This window comes from Catharus ustulatus, chromosome Z (genome assembly GCF_009819885.2).
Source record: "Catharus ustulatus isolate bCatUst1 chromosome Z, bCatUst1.pri.v2, whole genome shotgun sequence".
Lineage (NCBI taxonomy): Eukaryota > Metazoa > Chordata > Aves > Passeriformes > Turdidae > Catharus > Catharus ustulatus.
The window spans coordinates 11,786,189-11,808,284 of record NC_046262.2 but is presented as its reverse complement, the minus strand read 5'-3'; the positions used below and the strand labels follow the sequence as shown (position 1 = coordinate 11,808,284).

Sequence of the window (22,096 nt, the reverse complement as noted above, 5' to 3'; positions counted from 1 at the left end):
GATCTGACACTAGTTAAGTTAATTTTATAGAGTTTGTGCAGCTACCATAATTTGGAATGAAGCTTTGCCCAGCTGGATGTGACTTGATAAAGATTTGAATCAATGGTAATATGTGACTAATGCATCAGGTAACAACCTAGCCTTTGGATTTCTGATCGTATTTTTGATTTTAGCACAATTTTTAAAACACTGAGAACATTGTTTGTTAATCCATCTATACTAAGATAATTTGGAAACAAATGGTGTGATGTTGCCTTTAGGTATGTACAAAGAGACTTGACTTTTTTGAGTAATCTGAAGTTCCACTAGTAACAGTTTACTCACTAAAGAAGCTTTCACAGATTTTGTTATTGCAGCACTGACTATTTATTCTTGCAACAGTGAATTATTAATAAAAATAGCTCTGCTTTGTTGTTTTGCTTTTTTTTAATAAATCTTGTCAGTGATACACTAATTTGTGCATCTGTGTCCGACTTAAAAATTCTAAGTGTTCATTTTGCTTTCAAGTTAGCAGTTCATTTATCTGCTGCTGTTTTACCCATTGATCTTCCATGAGCAGCTAGTGGAGCTAGTGCTTTCTTTTTGTCTATGTTGCACACACTCTGCTGGTGTTCCACATCACCTTGTAAATCTTTTAGTTTATTTCATTCCTCCCCATGTGCCCTGCATTTTCTCAGTCTGTACTATTTTGCAGCGCTGTGTATGCTTCCATGGGCTGTTCTTGATGGATTCACACTTTGTTTGCTGACTTTTCTCCTTTCACACTCCAAGTATAATTTTAACTCCCAGCAAGTTTGATTGCTATCTGCCCTGTGGCAACATAAATCACTTTCAGTGAAACTCCGTGGTACTACTGCTATTCTGCTCCCCATATGATAAAAGTTAGTTCAGTTATCTCTCTGTGACAGGGATCTTGGTAGAACAGCTTCTCAGTCTGGGGAGGTTTGTCCTGAAAGACATTATGCCCAAGTCCTGACATTTGTGCAGGACCTAATGTAGAGATGCCTCAGTTTCTCTGAGAGTTCAGGCACCAAGAAGATGCACAACTACACAGTATCTATCCATGTCAAAATAAAATACACAGACCTCTTTCATGCCCCTAAGAGATTATTTGAACTAGAAACTTCAGAGCAGTATCTAATTAGACAACACAGACTGCTTTAGGGTTCTTATTTTTAAAGAATCACGAGAACTCGCATTTGACAAAAGAAATAATGCATATAAAGTTTTATATCAAAAAATGAATCCCTTGTTGATAAAGAATCTAGAAACAATCTAAGACTGCTTTATAATATATAATCAAGTCTGTTTAAAGAGAATGGGATCTGATACAGGAATTATTTTTTTAAAAATTGTATAGACATTATTATATTTATGAACTTGCAAGATTTAAAACCCCACTTATTATCCATTAATTAATATGTTAATAATAAATGAGCACATCCTAATGCATAACATGATGGCATTTTTCCTTTTTTTCATAGGAGTAAATCAGAACCTAACTACACTCTAAGTTCTCCCCAAGAATTTAATTAATAACAATCAGATCAAGTTTAAGAAGAAAATAGTTTCTATTTGTGAATTTAAGGTCCTCTGGTAATATGCCGTATGAATACTAAGGAGTCATTACTTTAGCTGCAATTAGTCTCTTATGTTTTAAATTGTCATTATAATTTGGAGGGGTTTTTTCACAACTCAGTAATGATGTTAAGGCTCTTCTGAGAACTCATTAAGAAAGTGTGGAATTGGAGTTTCATGTGAACAGGCTTTTGTTTTCCTTCTTTTCTCTCTTTTGTTTCAATGACCTCTTGAACTTTGGGTCACTGATTCAGTTACAGCCTTGCAACATCAAAGACGTACATTTTTTTTCTTTGTATTTCTTCATCTTACAGACTTGTAGGAGGGAATGGAAAGAAGTTAATACTTACTCTGGAATGCCTGACAGTAGCAATCAGTACTTTTTAATAATATTATTCCACTCTTTTCAGGATGTTACAGCACTAAGTACAGATGAAAAAGAGGGTTTGGCATCCACAATTCAAGTGCTATACAGTTGCCATCTGGGCATTATCTGCTTGTTGGCAGGTTACAGAATATGAATCTCTATGACAGGTCAGAGAAAGGAAATATCAGCTGATTTCAAACTAAACACATGAAAGAGAAGAGAGGGTTTTTTTAGGTTACTCTTATTACTGGACTGTGATGTTCTGCAGAAGAGAAAACTAAACTTTTATTTATTTATTTTTTTCAACAAACTAGTAATCATCCTATCTTGAATTTGAAATATTTATTTTCTTAATGGATGATGGTCCTGTGCACAGGTTCATTGACCATAAGTCAGACACTTGCCTGGCTTACTAAGAACATGTTCTGCCATTTGGTTTTCAGAGTCTGAGGAAGTAAGACATACTGAAATTGTAAAATCTGGACAAAGCTGATTTTCAGTGCAAGAATGAATTAGTGCATTAATGAAATAGCCATTCATTAGGTGAACTCTTGACCAAAACCTACTTTCCCTCTAGCTCTGAAAAGAAACTATATTCACCAGAGAAGCTCTGATATTATCTAAGTATTCAGAAATAAGTTAGAAGTGGGTGGTGAAACATCAGACTGAAGTATTTAGATTTGCATGTAAGTAAAGAGAAAATGAGAGAGCTGTTATGGAGGGAAGAATCAGATCCATTATGTTAACTGTGGTGCAAATAGTGTATTTCTAGTGTTATGCTGTAGTTTTGTTTTTCCTATCTACCACCAGTAAGGAGCTACTTGTACCATTTTCTGAGGATGAAAAAATGCATTTTTCTGAAAAAGAGTTAATCCTGTTTAAGTGTACAATTATAACAAATCAAAGTCTCATTCTGAAAATGTGATGAATTGAGGCATATAAAAAATATTTGTGTTAATGCACATAGTCCAAAAACCTCTTGATAACTTGTGATACTTGAAGCCCTTCAAGATCTTCAGTGAAGTAAAGAAGATGGATATTGCTGGAAGATTAATACCAGATCTGATAAATCAGAAACTAGAAATCATATTCTCCAAATACTGGAATACTGGTAAACCCTGATTTTTTTCAAACAAATCCTCTCTATTGTGTGACTCTTGAGTTTTCAGAATATATTCAGGATCTATCTGTGAGCTTCTTTTTACAACCAGAGGCCCAGAATTTACTTTGCATTGATTTTTGACTTCCAGAGATGATGGTTCTTTATGAATAATGTTAAGATCTGAAAGCTTTTGTTGGCACAAATGCTCAGTTTTCTGTATTTGCATGTTAATTCCTCTTAGAATTGAATTGCTATTCAACTGTGTGAAACTGTAAAGAACTTTGCCTTTTCCTTTCTACATGATAGTACTTTTTCCTCTTTTATTTTTTGCACAAGTCTCTCTGTACTTTTGACTTGTCTTTGCAGATCATCATTAGTATATCTTCCTTTGATAGACTTCTGCAGACAAAAGGATCTTTTCAAGATGCTGTTGATAGAAGGAATAGACAGAGCTTATGTATCTGGTAACCCAATGAACCAAAATTTTAGAGCTTGTCATTCCAGGTGCCTTTCTTGCTAGTTTGCTAGACACCCCACACTAGCAGTACTCTGGGGTGTACTGAAGTGCCTATTTTTACTGAGCATGCAAACCTCTGAGGAATCAGTGTTTGTATTGATTGAACATGTCCCTTTTTTCTTTGGAAATGGCGTGCTGTGCAAAGACGTGCACCTGTCCAAAATCAAAACCACTAAAAATAAGCTCTGTTGACCCAAGGAACAATCAGACAATTCAAGAAAGGTCTACCTTGAGGACAGGTTGAGGCCTGCCAAAAGAGACTTTCTACCTCAATTAAAGAAAACTGGTAATTCTGTGAAGAGATTGTAGTCTGCAGCAAATACTTTGCAATGCTCATGACTTTCTCAGGCATTCATCTGGAGACAGCATTGCAGCAAGAGAATAAGGAGAAGATATTCTATCATTTCTTTGCAAAAAGCTAAAAACTAGGGAAAGGGACTATGATACAACTGGAAAGCAATTCCTATTAATGAGGTCAGCTCTTACATATTTGCAATGATTGTCTTTTGACACCATATACAACGGCATCATTTTTATTTTGTTGTAGTCATTTCTCAAGATCTGAACTGGGCAATATAGAATATGCTCAGAAACAACCTCAAGTAAAGAAAAAAATATGGATGAAAAGAATTCTAGCACATGAAGGAACTGCTTTTTCACTCCCTTACATATAACTGAAATCCCAGATATTCTGGCCTTTAGTTATTTATATATGTAGCCTCAACAAATTATTAGAGATTTTTGTTCTGAGTGTTTCTGTTTTCTCGTTCTGAGTGGGATCTGTGACATGTGGCTAAAATACTAGGATAAGCAATTATCTGGGAAACCTTCCTCCTCTTCCTAACAACCCAATATCTTGCTGGAATCCAGACCCAAGGATTGAGTTCTGAAAGTCTTGTAGTCCACAGAGGCTCTCCTCATTTTCCATTGCTCAGAATTCAGAATTCAGTGCTATCAAGACACCGGCTTTCAGTATATCTGCCTCCAGTGATGGTGACGATGATGGATCTACCTTATAGAAGTTTATAATCCAGATACAAGGCTGAAGTACAGTATATAGTAGATCCAATGATCAGCTTTGAGAATTAAATAGAAATAATATGTTATAGGTCAACAACTGTCCATTATCAAAAAGGGAAAAAAAAGCCAGAGTGAAAACAAGGCTAGAGGAACTAATGATAGCTCCACAGAACCATGTTTCTGAAAATGACAATGTTCTACATCTTCTACAATGATCTGTGTAGCTGATGCAATCATTCAGAAAGTACTCTGTGTCTTGCCACATTTCACAGTGCTGATGAAACAATGAAACGTGTTACTTCTCCTGGTGTGCAAGTACTCCCAGTAACATTCCCAGTAACATTCCTGATGTTCCCAAAATTCAGTCTCAGGAATTTTCTTCCTTGGATTCTTCCTGTTTTCACAAGCAGTTACAGGAAAGACAGACTGACAAGGAAGAAGAAATGATGGAATTGTGCTAAATTCGAATGTAGGAAATGAGGATCACTGTGTTCAAGGAAGAGAGAAGGAGGGGAAAGGAGTAGGAAAGTGAAAACTGATTAAGCCTGAAAGAAGCCTGCATGCACCTAACTATGCCATGTTTTCTGGCTGGTTTTGTTACATTTTGATATTTTGATAACGGCTCTTACACTGTTGCTATTTGCAAAATTCCCAAAAGTGGGATAATTAAGAGCTGCCAATACTGTTGTGTGTATTTCTTTCCCCCTTCCTTGACAGATGGTTTGCTTTAGCTCTTTTATTTTGAAGTCTAATTTCATGCCAATGGAGTAAGTTATTATCTGATTAAGATGACATGATTCTTAAACCCTGGAACTGTTTTTCTCAGGTTTTGAACTGGTCTTTGAAGAGCTGTCTGTGTCATAAAGCTGCAATTGTATACAGTGGTCAATGCCTCAGAGTAATTGGTAGGTGAAATCTTTGCCAGTGAAAACAGAGAGATACTTTCAATCTGTTAATAAATTCTAAGGAGTGTAAAACCAACATAGAACTACAGGAAATAAATTAGTCCAATGGTTGTCCAACCCATTTGTCTTCACATTTATCTGACAAAAAGTTCTTACTGAAAGACTATGAAGAACAGAAAAAGATAGAGTTAATTGCCCTTGTTTGTCCTCCCTGGAACAAGGGAGCAGTGGGGCCTAGGGCCTTGCTACATTGTGAGTTTCACAAGTTTATTAGCCAGAGATGACTGCATCTGTTAACTCCATTTTAATTTAATTTAATTTTAATTTTAAACTATTTAATTAAATTAATTTAATTTAAATTTGAAACTATTAACATAATTTAACTGAATTGTGTCATGTGAAAAAGTGCTTCCTTTAATACAAATGCATGCTCTTGTTATTTTTTAGAATGCCCTATTTTTCTTTTATTATGAAATATAGTTAGGAGATACAGTAATAAATAGCTACTCCATTGTAGCTTCACAAGGAGTTAATGATTTCTGTGGACTTTTACAGCAACTTCTGTGGTTCTATCTTTTTGAAGCCCAAAAAAACGAAGTCTGTTTAATTCCTCCTTGTGCTTCACTGTAAGTTCATTCCAGCCCTGTCACCCTTTCTGGACTGTTCCCGGTGAGTCTGAGAACTCTTGGCTGTGCTAATGCCCATGTGAGAACTCAAGATTAGGTGCAGCACATTCCCCTTTCCCAGGTGTATTACCTTGCACTTGCCACCATTCCAGTTCACCTGTCAGGTTATCACAGTCTCATTCATTATTGAAAACATCATTCTTTACAGTTTCAGTCTTCAGTCTCCTGAGTAAAATGCTTGCTCTCAGTGTCCTAATTCTCAAAATGCTGGGAGTTGGTTTTGCATTTTACTGTACAAAATGTAAACCAAGTCTTTTCCATTTAAACACTAATGTAGCTGGCTTTACAGCTGATTTTTAATATTTTTAAGTTTTTAAAATTTTCAGGTCTGCTGTTTTTCTGTAAACAACACATGTTTGTATTAAACCCAAAAAAAGTGTTTTGGGTTTTTCCTAATAAATTTTCAGCCCTTCTGCCCTTGAGTGAAATGTTAAGAAGGAGACAGTGTGGTTTTACAATGGTCCACCAGTGCTCAGGCAAGATGCTTTAATTCTTATTCAAACAGTTTTTGCTTTTTGCTTTGTCAGCAAGCAAAGTATTGATGCTATGCATTTGAACTAAGATATAAAAGCAAAACAAATCATTGTGGGTGAGAGGTTGCTCCCTATTGTTAATTCAGCTGGAATCTCATGCAGAATGCAAACTGAACAAAAATATAACAACCTGTTATTCAATACTTTGGGCAGGAACTAAAGTTGCATTTTGCAATTAAGTTTAAATCAGCCTTCAATTAAGAACCACTAGGAAAATTGAATTATTTTAGAGGAGCTCTTAAGTTTTACTATCTTTAGTCATTGTAGACTTTGTTCTTGAGCACCCCTGCTGTTTCTGCTGCTTTCAGAGACTAAGACTTCAAAAACCACACTGCTCTGTACTTTCTGCTTTTGGATGCTCTATGTCTTGCTTAGGTTTTCTCTTCTATGGCATAATCAAATCTTATCTTACACAGACTGTTATTTTATGCAGGAATTTAATCTCTGCTGTTATTGCATTTTAATTCTTAGTCAAATCTGACTATGGATTCACTTAGAATTTTTCTCTTAGGTTCTTGTAAAGATACATTTCTGTGTATTCCATATTGTCAAATTATTTCAGAAATGGCTCAGAAATAATGAGTTATAATTTAATTTTATGAACCTTTCTGAAGTTCTTGTTTTTAGTATGTGCATAGATTAAGATGTATAGCAGTTTTTGAGGCACCCAAAGGTATATTTATTTTACAAATACTTATGATGTTTTATTACGATTTTCTGACTTCCAGGCCTTGTAAAACACTGGGTATATTTTATTTCCTAACTGATTGCCAGCACATTCAGAATCTGCACATCATTTCTTTAGCATTTTTACATCAAAGTTGATGTTTCTAGGTGCTGAATGCTTCCTAAGCTACCTTTCTTTTTTTTTATTTTTTTTAAATTTTTTTTTAATGTAGCTGCTTGCTATTAAAACTCAGTTTTTTACCTTCAGAAATGACTTTCCAAAATATTTAAGATTTGCATGACATTATTGGGAAGCCTGTATTGCCCCCATTGTCTTAAAACTGTGGAGTGTAATAACATAAAAAAGTTCAAATCTTGCCACCTTTGAATGCCTATGTCAATAATTATTATTAAAGAATATATGCCAGACTAGATGGAAATTTTTTATACAGAAATACAGCTACTGAAGGGAAGGTCTTTAAAGTAGTTATATGAATAGATTAATGTTTGTTTATTTTTAGCTGCTGTTGGCCTGGATCTACCATAAAAATGCTAGTCTGAGATGAAGCTGTTTCTGAACATGGATCAATATTTGTAATGTTTCTTCAATTGTTTTTTTAACCTGGCAGGATATTCTGTTTACAAGATGATGGGATCTCTACTAATTTAGCAATTTATATGCCTACACTTTAAGACCGTCTCTATTTCGGACACACACAAATCAAAACACAAGTTTTCATTTATTTTCTTACAGTATGTGAACGTTCAAATTAAATAACTATGTCATCCAGTTATGTAATTTGAATATGCAAATACCTGCATGAACTCATGTGCGAATGAAATGTACAAGTGCATAAAATTTAATCTGCCTTGCAATTCATTTTTTACAACATAGACATGCTTATAAAGCCTTGGCTGGCAGAGAAAGAGGGAAGAGTTGCCTAAAAAGAAGGTAAGTTACTTTTAAAATAATATTTTACGCATTAAAATAAAGCCATAATTGAAAAAAATAATACAACCCCAGAGTGTCCATGAATTTTTTACTCAAATCAGGCTTCATACTACAGGAGATGTCTACAAGATTCCTCTGTAGAGACATCCCAACACAAATACATAGGTAGCTCAAATTCACTGACAATCCAAGAAGTCCTTCACTCTGAGAGTAGTTGTTAATTCTTCTCCCTATAACTGGAGTCAGCTGAAATGAATTTAGAACTTTTAATTGATTTGGTGGGTATTTATTATTCTGACTCTTAAAATTTTTCTTTAGACCTCACGAAAATTAGAATTTTTGGAAAATTAGAAAATGTGCCAAATTTTGGAATTTGGAAATGGATTCATTGCTCTGGTGACCAGCTAAACTGACCAAACACTGCTAATTGCTTCTGGGTTTTTGCATATGAACTGTATGAACTGAATCAGGAATGCTGTGTTTTTTAAACTTTTCTCTAACACAGAAGTGTAAGAATTTTATTAATGTTTTTGCCTTCCAGCTTAACTGTGAGTACTAAGATGTTTCACAGGCACTCGTTATATCTCTGTTCTGACAGAATGAATTAAAGGGAATTACTGCTAAGTCTTTTTTTTTCCTGGGAGAGCAGTAACTGGCTCCACAGGTCTGTTCTGCTTGAATGAGAGACTTTCCATCTGTTGAAATAACCATAACTGTTGTAGCTGATATGAGACAGCACCTGGGGCCTTGCAGTAGGTGACAGCCTTTTTTCCACAGTAAACTTGTCAGGCAGCAGACAGGAGAACACAGGAACTACCTAGAGGCTTTAAGCAGTATGGATCCTGCATCAACAAACCTAGACACATGCTGCTTTCACATCCTCTTTTTTGAAGAGACTATGCTCAGGTCCCTGTTGTGTACTCTGATGAGAAAGGTTAAGATGAGCAAATTTGAAATTCTGTCCCTTTATGTTTACTGCTATTAATTTATTATGATAATAAAGGAGATTGCTATTGTTAAAAATATTAATAGAGGGGTTTGATATGATTGATAGCATTTGCATCTAGTTGCTCTTCAGTGAGCATTTAATCTCTCATCCCAATGTTAAAAAGACAAACATAAAGCCTAATTTCTTAAGTTTAATAACATTAGACTATTTTCTAGAATTATGTCTGCACAGGAGGCAGTGTGCATCTTGTGTCTGGATGTCACAGTCCCCTGTTAGGCAACCTAATTGAAGTCCATCATTATAACTAAAATAGCTATATGGATCTGCTGAGCTATGGCAACTTAACCTACATGCCTTCACTAAAATTTCCATCACATATAGTCATCTTTTCAGCCCACTGGCTATAAAAAACCCAAACAACACTTCATCTGCACTACATGTGAAGGGAGAAAGAAAGCAGAGATGCAGAAGGGAAACTTTATTTGCCTAAGGTAATACAACTTGTCACAGCACTGACTTTCCACATTTTACATCCACAAGTAGCATTGGGAAAAATCTGTCTTTTCTGCAGTAGAATATGCTCATGTCCAGGTGCTGCATTTTTCCTGACTCAGGTAAGGGAGTGACTTGGAGACTATGTCAAGTTCAGTTGTTTGAACATTACCCTTGCTCATTGTAGGCAATTTTAAGATACTGCAGCTGCAGCTGCAACTTGTCTGTTAGTTGTGAACCCTGAGAGAGCTTTGTTTTACTGCTTGAGTGATTGTATGTGCTGCAGCTTTACCTCATTGAGGGGATAGACGTTATTCCTTACTGGATGTTTTTAACAGGCACCGTTCATGACATTCCTTTGATAGCTCAACTCAAAGGCATCATATGCACTTCTGAGGTTACTTGAGAAGATTCCTTTCATGGAAATTCTAGCTTTCTGCTCTTAGTCAACACTTTCTACAGTTTTTGTAGCAATAATCTATGAACATTTTCACAGAGTTTCAGGCAAAAGCTTGTGTTTCTGAGTGTGCCCCAAACAAAATCACTCATGTCTCCTGCAGTACTCAGTGCTGTTATTGAAACCCTACAGAGGCACGGAAGTTTCTGTCTTCCAGAGCCCACTAACAGTGGTTACATCATTATTTGTATTAGAAAAGGGAGTGAATATAAATGGAGATATTGCACAAACTGCATATTAAAATGCTCTTCCTCTTTGAAGTAAATTTTCCATACTCGTTCTTTTAATCTGTTTTTCCACACAGCCTTCTCTTTTTTGGCAGGAGATTCAGAGTCTGTATTTGTACAGAACCTTGCACACAAAACCCTGGTAAGTGGTTGAGACTCATTTGCACCATATTGCTGTAACTCCCATAAGCAGTTTGGACAATCAGTATTGTTCAGTGCTCAGTGTGCTGTACTGGTGTTTATAAATGGGGTCTTTGCTTGATTCTATAGTTTCTGTGTAATCTTTGGTGAGACAGCAGACCTCAGTTTTAGTGTTTCTATACTTCTGTTCTCCTTTCCTATCTTGATGCATGTCATTAAATAAACAGTAGACATATGGTTTCTGCAACATGCAGCAAAAATTAGTGTCTGGCCTTGAATGGGCTTTTTTATGTTTGGCTATGATTTACCAGACAAAGATATTTGAAATAATTGTACAGAATTTAATAATAGTTCATTGCATTTAAAAATAGTTGTTCCTGTAAAAGTAAATTCCAAGCTCTCAAAATTTTGTGAAAGGAGAAGCAATCAATCTATCAAACTGAGCTATGACTAGAACTGTGTAAAAAATTTGCAAATTTACAAAATTTTTCTAGCTTTAATATTTCTCACTAATGTTATGTTAAAATTATGCTCTTTGTAAAGACTGGTTGTGAACAATTTTCGTGGAAAGGATTTCAGGAAATAAATATTTTTATTAAGAAAAGATACATCATTCTGACAGCATTATATTCAGTGAGTAACTAAAACATGCAGAAAAAACTCGTGGGCCAGTTTTAAGGACTGGACTTTCAATTTCATTATCATCTTGCTGTAACAGCTCAAAAAATGCACAGTGCTTTTATTGATGGTGAAATTTTCCCTGGCTTTGGGTATTTCATGATGTACTGAATTGTTATCATATGCATATACTTTTGTTTTATATATATTTCAGGGACAATGTATATTTTAAAATAATTGTGTCAAGTAATTTTCTTGTCAGATGTTTCAAGCTGTAATGAAATGAGAAAGCATAAAATACTTTTTCTCTTATAACAGCTGCAAATTCAAAACAGAAACAGAGCAAAACTGCCAGCCCTCTGTTTGTATAGGAATTCATATTTAAATTCATATTAAAGACTTGACCATAACACAATCCAAATGGGAATGTAGTTATTTAATTATTTACATTTCCTCTCATACACCATGTTTTAATTTTCCCTTTGACTTTGTATGAGGTCCCAATTCGGAATACTGACTTCGGAGTTCTCTCATTTTAAAGACTGTAGACAATAAAGCCCAACACAGAGTATGCAGCTGAATTTGTGTCTAGACCACAAAAATAAATAATAGAGACATGCATATAGTCATATTTTCCTATAAACATGAAAAGATGGTGAATGGTATGCAAACAATCTCCATTTTCTCCCAAGCAGATGTTAGCACATGCCTGGTAAAACACACATCAGAAGATAGAATCTCATGGAGAAAGCTGCACACCTGCTTGAACCACAGGCACTGGTGGTAAGTCATAAGGCAAATGTGATTAAAAAACTCTGAATGTGGTCCTGCATTGCTTCTTTCATGAAGGGGTAAAGAAATGTGACTGCATTTACTTCATCTTACATGATTTATTTTCCTGAAGTCTGTGAATAGTCATCAGAACTATTTACCTGAATAGCAGAAGTCTTCAGTTTCTCAATTTATCTTTTATTTATATAACCTAATAGTTGAATTTTATTATTCTAATTTCTTTGACATTCACAAAGTTTTCAAGGGAATGTAATTTCCCAGCCTATTTCTAATACCACAGACACCACAGTTTATGGTTTTGCCACAGTTACATCCATCACACTAGCATAAATACAAAAGGAAACCCAGAATATCATATCTAGGAGACACTGTCGCTCCTGCAAACAGAAAAATATTTATTCATATAATTGACAATTGGAAGAAAAAAGTATGTTATCAACATGAAGACCTGGTGGAGTAACTTTGAGATTAGGTAAGAGGCATCCACTTTGTTTGCCAAAAAAATACAGGAAATAAGAGATTTGCCTTCAATATACTGAGTGGTCTTAAGACTAACTTGAGAAATATAAGACTTGTATGCAATGAATTATCCTATAACATGTAAAAAGAGAATCCAAGCATATATAAAATTGCACAGTAGTACACTTATATTTAAATATTATTTTGATATTTACTAATGCCTGTATGTTCATTTGTGTATGAGAGTTCTGCAGCAAATATGTAATATATATATCATTTTTACAAACACAATTTGTATGCTAAATGAGATACTGTTCGGTGTAGAAAAGAGGTTTTTTTCCACAATTTTTAGAATAATTCAGGAATGTATTTTATTCCCATGACAAGGGGCATACTCCTGCTGTACTGAAGTATTCTAAAAAAAAAATTAAATCTACCATTTGTGAATTGCATTGAGTTTTCTCTGATTGTTCCCTATCCAACTAAAGAAGGTTAAAATGTCGTTATTCACCTTGAAAATTTCTGCCTCTACTTCAAAGAGAACTCAGTATAACCCACTTAATATTACAAGACACTTGTATGATAATAGAGCAAATCTTACCAATAGAGAAGATGTCTCTTTGCCAAATGCTTTTCTATAATAAAGGAAATTATTGTTATGAAAAAAAAGGGATAAAGGGCTTTAAAGGGAAAGAAAAACACATCCAAAAAGAAGGGTATTGTTTGAATCCAGAGAATGAAGATTCCTTTCAGAATAGGACTTACTTGGAAACTCTTTTTTCTGATATGTCACAAAAATCTCTACTGAGACCTGGTGACACATCATTCAAATCCTTGTATGGGATGATCTACCTAGTTTCCTGATTTACCTGAGCTCTCCCAGAGAACCAATATGATTGCATAGTTATATGGAATTGAGAATTGATCACATAAATTCTCCTGAAATAATTCATCCTGCAAAATTGAGCTGCAGTGCCAGTTGACACTGAAAATGGGTAAATATCTCTCCTTTTCTATTTTTAATGGTTCTTCTATCCGTGTCCTGTCAGCTCAGGGAGCTCTGGAGGTGAAAGCGACAAGAAGATGGGAGAACATGACATGTAACAGAATTATAGAAGTGGTGGGAATAAAACCTACCATTACTTTTCCTACAAAACTTATTCTCCCTAGTTTCAATGTTCATTTAACTTTCAGTTCCATGTAATGTGTGTGCTTAGAAACAAGCTTCACTTTTTTCCTTGAAATATGAGAAGGCAAATGATTTTGTAATTGACAATACCCTGGTTTTCTGCTGTTGCATTAACAGCTTATGCTTGTTCATACTATCTTTGGTTTCTGTGAAGATAGGTCTGTGCTCATTTGCATTTGCATTTTTGAGATATATTAATATTAACATATTTGACACTCAGTTAAATAAACAACAACTTATAGTCTCTGGATCCTCTTGTCAATCAAGACAGTGTATTTGTGGTTTAGATCCTAGGACTGCAACGTAGGTAATTTTAATGAAATTCTCCAAACTGATTTGTTGACGGACTAAAATCCATACCTTCTTTTCTTCAGGTAATTGATAGAATAAATGCATCACAGGCACATCCTAAACATTCATAACTGAGACGTCTTCATGAAACTTGGGTGGAATGCCAAGGCATGCATCACCGTAAGAAATAAAATATTATTTCACTAGTTAGAGGGACAGCTTGGTAAAGAGCATTCAAAGCCTATTAGAGCTGCTGACCAGAAGACAGCAAAACAGAACTGACGGAATTAAGATTCTTCCAAGCTTTCCGTACAATCCCATCTATCCCCTAGGGACACAGACACATTGGATTGTGTCCAGAGGAAGCCATGAGAATGATCAGAGAGCTGAAGTGCCTCTCTCATGAAGACAGGCTGGGGCATTGGGCTTGCTCAGCCTGGAGAAGAGAAGATTCCAGGGAGACCTTAGAACACCTTCCAGTACCTGAAGGGCCTATAACAGGGCTTGTACTGATAGAAGAGGAGATGGCTTAAACAAAAAGAAGGTAGGTTTATATTAGATATCAGGAATAAATGCTTTACTGTTAGTGTGATGGAGCACTGGCACAGGCTGCCCAGAGAAACTGTGGATGGTTCATTCCTGGCAGTGTTGGAGAATAGGTTGGATGGGGCTCTGAGCAATCTGCTCTAGTGGAAGGTGTCCCTGTCTATGGCAGGAGGGTTGGAACCAGGTTTTTAGGGCCCCTCCAACTCAAACAATTCTACTATAAGATTCCATTTCTTCTAATCTATTGCTGGAAGACTAGGAGGCAGACAGATCTGTGGTTACAGGTGTGTGTGCCCACAATCAATAGTTTCAACTTTCCTGGGGTTTGGCACTGTGTTTTTGAGATATGTTATCTTTGATAACAGCAGGATACTGTGGAGGAAATACCTGTTCTGAAAATAAAAGGAGAGAGTGGAGTACAGAGTCAGCTTCATAGCAACTACATATAGAAGCTTGTATTGTTAGTCCGTCTCTGAATTTGGAGGAACATCTTTCAGTTTCTCTGTACATTAATCAAACTTCTTATTGCATTGTCTCTAAAGCAGCAATAGCAATGCTACGTCTTTCTGCAGGTTATAACACTTCTAGGACACAGAACGTCCACTTTTTTGATTTTGGTGTGTGCATCTTTATAAAATTATTTAGAAGAGGTTGTATGGAGGTGTGTTTTGTTTAGTTTTGGTTTTGTTTACCTGTGACTAAACTGGATACAATTAGTGGCAGGACCAGCATCTGCAGCATTCTCATGAGTAGTTCTCCTGGAAATGAAAAGTACTTCACTTCCCGATAACTCATCTTGTATGGTCGAAGAGAAAATCCCAGGATTACACCTGAAGGGAGGGAAAAAAGATCATTACTCAGTCTTTTAAAAAAGTAGTAACATCTGAACACGAACATCTATAAAGTACTTACCAGAGATACCTAATTGTAGCTTGTGATTTTTACTACACTGATTTACTTTCTCTGGAGTCAACTACTACTATGGGTAACTCTCCTGAAAATGTTCAGTTACTGTTGTGGTTTTGGAATGCTGTTCCCAGTTTAGTGTTCCTAGTGAAATACTGCAAATCACATCCCACTTGCTCAGACCCCTACTCTCCTGCTCCCTCCCCCTGTGGTGGGATAGAGAGCAGAACTGGAGGCACAAAGTGTAGACATCATGTCTCGAGACAAAAACAATTTGCTGAAGACAGCAATGAAATAAGACAAAGTACAGTTATAATTTTAATAACGAAGTGTACAAGAGGTGAATGATTCACACACAAGTGCTCACCATGCAGAAATCCCCGAGACACTCCAGAACCAGAAGGGGCCCTTTCCCCTGACCCCAAAAATGACATCAGGTAGTATAGAATAGCCTCTGGGTCCTGGCCAAGCCCTCTCCTGGCTACTGCAAAAATTAACCCTCTCCTGACCAGAATCAGGACAGTTATTCAGAAGGATTTTGGTGCTGATATTTTTAAAAATTCTGGATTACTGTCAAAGTTATATCTTGAGTGCTAATGAAAAGGAAACCATTCCTGCTACTGCAGCCAAGTGTCTTGAATTGTCTTGGGATTTTGAGTGTAATGATATACGCAATGCATACACATACTACCTACAGAAGTCTTGTCCATGCCTGTTTACTCTGTGGGGCCTGATCCTGCAGATGTGCTTCAGATTGAATGAGATAACCAGGACAGACCTATTTGAGAATCCCCTTGTGGTTTAGTCTTTTCACAGTCAAAAAGAAGCAAGAGCTAAGCATCTTTACACATGCCTACCTTCAGGAATACTGACACTTGCAAAGAAGCAGATAATCAGGGTTGAAAGGCCTTACTGGGTGATTAGTTGTTGGTTTCAGTGCCTGAGGGACAGAAGCAAGGGAATGCCAGGATCCATTTATCTTGCTGGGAACAGATAAATGATGCTCGAGATACATTTACAAATGGAAGCCGTAGATGGGCTCATGTGTGGAAACTTAAATTTCCCAGCTACAGCTTTGAAGACTTTTGTCTTGTATTTGCCACCAACAGCTTTGTTTGCGTATTTATTTAGTTGTTTGATTAGCTGACATGACCAGTTGCAATTTGCCGCTGCTGAGTGGCTTGGTGCCTATCTGATGTAGGACTTCTACACCCAGCCAAATGACACATGGCTTTATCTGGAGCACATTAGCCACACAGATGGTGAAACTCAACTATTTTTCCTTTCTATTCTTGACTCCATGTTCTTCCCCACTGTCTAGTACTGGCACTTGGGTTAATTGTGTGCAGAAAGCTGGATCAGAGGATTGATCCTGCTGCAAACCTACTGTGGTTTGCAGCAAAGGAATTTGTTTTACTGGGTTAATCTTCAGCCAGGTAAATTCCCTGATGCAATAATTTTGTGTGGCTACAGAGGTGTTGGTGCCTTCACGGATAGATATGTGCCCTAGAGAAGAGTGGGATTGCTGCTTTTGAAAGATAGGCAGGCTCAGGTTTCATAAAACGTTTTATAAAACTTCTCCTCAGTCATGTTAGGCAGCAGAGCATTCCGGCTCCATTGTAGATCGTGTTAGAACTTGAGTACATCCTGAAAATGCTGTAACATTGAACAATTTTGACAACTGCTAGTTCCAATTCTTAATCGCTTTGTGGTTTTGCTTTTATTTAAAGACAAATTTTTGATTAGTACTTCCATAGAGCAGATAATATCTTCATGCCAAATTTTGCTAGCTAAAATATGCTGTCATGCCTCCTACCTCAAATTATTGACCTCTGCTGGTGAAAGGAAATATCTGTAACTCTCAATTTAGTGACCTCTGACCATGATTTAGGGACTTCAGCAAGTTGGTTAAACTAGAGGAATCCAGAAATGTCTTGTCTAGAACAGAAAATAGAATGGTGCTCTAGAGAATAGTGTTACAGCGTGGAGAGAAAAGTAATTAGAGTGCAAATGACATCAAGCATGGAGTTCGTGTTGTGGAGGAGAGTGGTAGGACTAGAAGGCATTTGATTTAGTCTCATTCATGTTCTATAATCTCAGGTAACTAGCGTGCATTTTGCATAAACTGTTCTCTTTTTTGGGTGAAGTTACACCATAAAATGCATAGAAAAAGGACCTCTGAGTTACTCTTGTTTAAAAGACCTGCCTAAGATTTCCCTTCTTTTCAACAAAGTTTAAAATTCTACTGCTATGTTACTCATTATTTTCTTTTTATATGAGAAACACATTTCTCAGATATAAAGAATCCATCTGGACCCTTTGTTTCTGCACTTAATGAGCACTACATTTTGACAACTGGGTAACAAGCAAATAGAGCTAGACTGGTTTCTTACTTAGGCCACAGTTCTGCAATTAGTTCCACATGAATTAATCCCTGCACTAGTACAAAGCCTTACTGAGGCTGGTAAGGGTTTCTGAGGCTGCTATAAGAACTAGTCCTTATGCTGTGCTATAAGGGCTTGATTATCTGTTCCACTAACATCCAAGCAGTACAAAGTGACCTAAGATGGTTGTTTGAATGAATATTATTGGTAGTGAGAGTGAGTTTCTGAAGTTTCATGTAAACCTGTTGAGCCAAAAATTATCTTCTTTTCTGTCCTAACGTGCTCTGTGAATAATTACAGGGTTTCCCAGCACTGCAGTTTACAGATGGAATTTCTGCAATGTGAAAAAAAATGTGCCCTGGTAGTCTATTATGTTGAAATGGGTCAACACACAACAGCTACTAATTCTTCAGCCTTAATCTTAGCACTGCTATTGATCTGTATGCAGTCATGCCCAAGACATGAGAACCTGTCTCTGAACTCAGTTTCCCTGCTTGAAATCTAGATACAGTAGTAGTTGCTTCACAGATATTACTGGAAATTGACTGCGTTTACACAGAACAAGAAGAAATTCAGACAAATTGTAGGGTTTGATAATGAATGCAGACAGTATGACTTTACCAGCCTCTCTTGATTTTAGAATAAATTAAGATCGAACTTTATTTTCTGTTCTGTGTTAGAATGACTAGATAGTGGATATAATATCCCATTTTAGTCTCAAAATTTAATTAACAGAATTCTTGAAACAGAAAACTGAAATTTGGCAAGGTAACTTTGTCTTCTTTGAATTAGCTTAGAATCAACATTCACAGGCTTGAAACAATGAGATAGCAGCATACCATGATGATGTAAAAGTAGGCACAATGACAAAGAGTCTAAATAAAGTGCTGAACCAAGACCTGGCAGGAGGTACTAAACCTTTGGAAGGTGTGCAGTATTCCAACAACCATCCACTACTTTGTGTGTGGCAGGAGTTTTAGTGCTTCCCAAGACTGGAAAGATTACATATTGGAACTGGCCTTTCTCAGTAAAAGTTTCGTGTTTCAGGTTAATTCTGAAAATTGTAATGAGACAAAGCCTTGTGTGAAACAAGCTCCCACAACCTGTTGTGCAGGTTTCTGTGTACCCTTTGTAACAGAAAAGATCAACTAATCAACACTATCAGAGCCTGACTTCTCAGATGGTTAATACTGCACCATTTCTGCACTGCAGGAAAGTAGATTTAGCAATAGAATTTGGGCTTTTTCTGCACAAAAAAGCAGTAGTGCCTCTTTAAGTTAACAACCTGAATTCTATACATGTGTTTGGTGTATAACAGAACCACACCATTAAATAATTTATACAGCTCATAATGAAAAAGCAAAGAAAAAAATCCCTCAGCTTAGAGTTATGAGAGGGTTTTTGAGGTGCTTGTCAGTAATATAGTTAAGTTTATAAAAATTTTATTTTGTTGATAATCCTGATGATAATCAGAACAATCTAACAAGCTAAATAATTTCATTGCATTGATTTTATACCAATGTTGATGTTCAAAATTAAATTCAATATGTATGAATACAGTGAAGAGAGGATTTAAAACTTGCAAGGAGCAGAAGGTGAAAATAATTCTGGCAGTTAGGACAATGGGATGGAAATGGCAAAATGGTAGTTATGATTTGGAATTCTTTATTCCAAAAACAGGAACATATTGATGAATGGCCTAAGGTCTTCAGTTCTAGATGTTTGGTACCAGAAAGGAAACAATGAAGTCTTCTTGTCAGATATTAAAAACTATGTATATACTTATATGGCAAAAAAACCCCACAGAACCTTCTATATAAAGTGTCATAAATGGATTAGCATCAAAGTGTGATGAAACAAGCAATAAAAACAGAAAACAGAGTCTAAAGTGGCAGGACAAAAATACTTCTGTAATAAAATTTTTATTTTGGAACAGATATGTTGTGGAGATAGCTTGTTTTAAAAAATAAAATAAAATAAAATCACACATTTTCCTTAATTTAATTTGAAAATGAGCTTCAAAATCCTCATTGGAGAAAATGAAGTTCTTGTGTCCAAAAAATGCCCTGGTCTCACAATAGTGAAGGGCTGTTTCACATGACTCTTTGTGTTGCTTATATGAAATGGGTGGCACACCTATACATGAGTTAAAAACAACACATCAATTTACAAAAATCCTAAAACCATAACTCTTAGAAGGTGTGGGCTTTACCCCCATCTAAACATTCATTCAAGAATTTTAGGGAAGCTTAAGTCTATCCTTCTGGCCCACTTAGAAGAATTATAGATATAAATTTAATAAAAAGCAAAGATTACTGGACTCATTACTTCAAACAATTCATTATTTTAAGTCTAAGTTATTGAAATTAATTCCTATGAGCTTCAGAATCCCACAGGAATGAAGACCATGCAATTATTTCAAGCTTATATTTGTTTACAATGCCGATGCTGTCTGCCACATTTTCAAGGAAGAAGTGCAGAGTTCTGCCAGTTGTACTTCTCAATTGACCAAACACCATTTAAACATATTTCAAGAGGAAATCACTATGTGTTATATCAATGATGGTGCAAGAGCTGCTTTGTCTTTGTCAGTTCAGTCAGAACACACTGCTGAGAGTTCTTCTTCTGCTTTCTACTGTAAGTCTCAGAACACTGTTAAATGAGGTTCGTATCAATATCCTTTCCCTTAATATATGAGATACAGAATTATTTTTTCTTTCCTGGCAGGAAATAGAAAACTTCAGAAATAACTAGGAAAAAAACCTGAAACAACCTTACACTGAGTAGAATGCTGTTCTCAACTAACAACTGTTAATAGTTCAGTTCCAGAAAACCTTGTAACCAGCAAGCAAATAACATTTTGTTCTATAACAGCAATTGGGCAAGAGCCATGAAGGGAATCAGGCTTCTACCAGTTTAATGGGACATTGTATATTTTTGTTAGCTGCACAGCCATTTCATTCCTACGATCTTGCAGAGCTCTGGAATGACTGCTTTTCTTCTTTGGGTCATTTGTTATTGCTTAATTTACCATTTTACTCTGACACCTTTTCTATTAACAGCCAGTTTCAGCTAAGTCCACAACTGTATTTACTTGAGACAAACAGGTAAATGACTTCTCTAGTGATAAGAAATACTTCAAGTTGCCGGCAAAATCCCTTTCGTAATTTCTTTTCTTGCTTGCCATGAGAGTCATACAATTTGCTCAGCATGACTTTGATTTTCATAATTTTTGTTCCATAATTTTATATTGAATCTTCACCCCCCGGTACACCTGATGCATCACCACTGACTTTGCTTTCTGGTTTTCCTTATGTAGCTAGGAAGGTATGTTCTCTTTGAAACCAACATACAATAATTTCACGATTATAAGCTGCACTGAGTATAAGCCGCACTTCTGGGTGTCAGCAACTTTTCATTCTTTGTCCATACATAAGCCGCACCTGATTATAAGCCCCACGTTACAATACAGAGTGTGATAAAAGGTGTCTATTCTATCACCATCTGTTGAGGGTGGGGGCAGTGATCCTTATCTCAACAGCAGATATTCTGCTAATGGGCCATCCATTGAAACCAGGCAGGGCATTGTTCTTTATCTTTATCTTTTCACAACCCATCCTTCCTCCAGCCAGTCATTTTCTGCTAATGGCCCATTGAGTCCCACTGTGGGACTGATAAAATTACTGCATCCCGTTGGAAGTTGCTCCAGCCAGGGGGAAGAGCCCAACATTTCTTACCAAGATAAAAACAGAGGTTTTGAGACACTAAGGAAGCCCCTTTCTCCACTGGACTCCAGAGGAAAACCGGATTTCTCCACATCACTGCTGGACCTCCAGAGGGAAACTGCACCTTCTACAGGAGCACTGCTCCAACTGAATCACATCTGTCACTGCAGGAGGATGCAGCCACCATTTAATGGGACTGCTACCAACACCCTGCCTGACAGGGTGTCAGGTTGTACTCTGACTTTGTCAGGGTTTGGTGTTTGTTTCTTTGTAGTAGTGTATTTCTATTTTGATTTCCCCAGAAAAGAACTGTTATTCCTAATTCCCATATCTTTGCCTGAGAGCTCCTTGATTTCAAAATTATAATAATTTGGAGGGAGGGGGTTTACATTCTCCATTTCAAAGAGAAGTTCCTGTCTTTCTCAGCAGACACCTGTCTTCCAAACTAAAACAGCAACTTTTCATTCTTTGTCCATATATAAGCCGCACCTGATTATAAGCCGCACTTTGGGTTCGGACCAAAATTTTAGTCAAAATGGTGCAGTTTATAATCATGAAATTACTGTAAATGGTTTCCAAGAAAAAAAAGTAATT

The 22,096-nt window shown here is 36.3% G+C and overlaps 1 protein-coding gene across 1 annotated transcript in view; it reads right to left on the bottom strand.

Moving 5' to 3' along the window:
• Positions 1-22,096, bottom strand: part of SLC1A3 (solute carrier family 1 member 3) — a 67,426-nt gene that overhangs the window by 31,675 nt on the left and 13,655 nt on the right. The window contains exon 3 of the mRNA XM_033085451.2: positions 15,180-15,317. Coding sequence (XP_032941342.1) covers positions 15,180-15,317 — 138 coding nt within the window. The remainder of the gene's footprint in view (positions 1-15,179; positions 15,318-22,096) is intronic.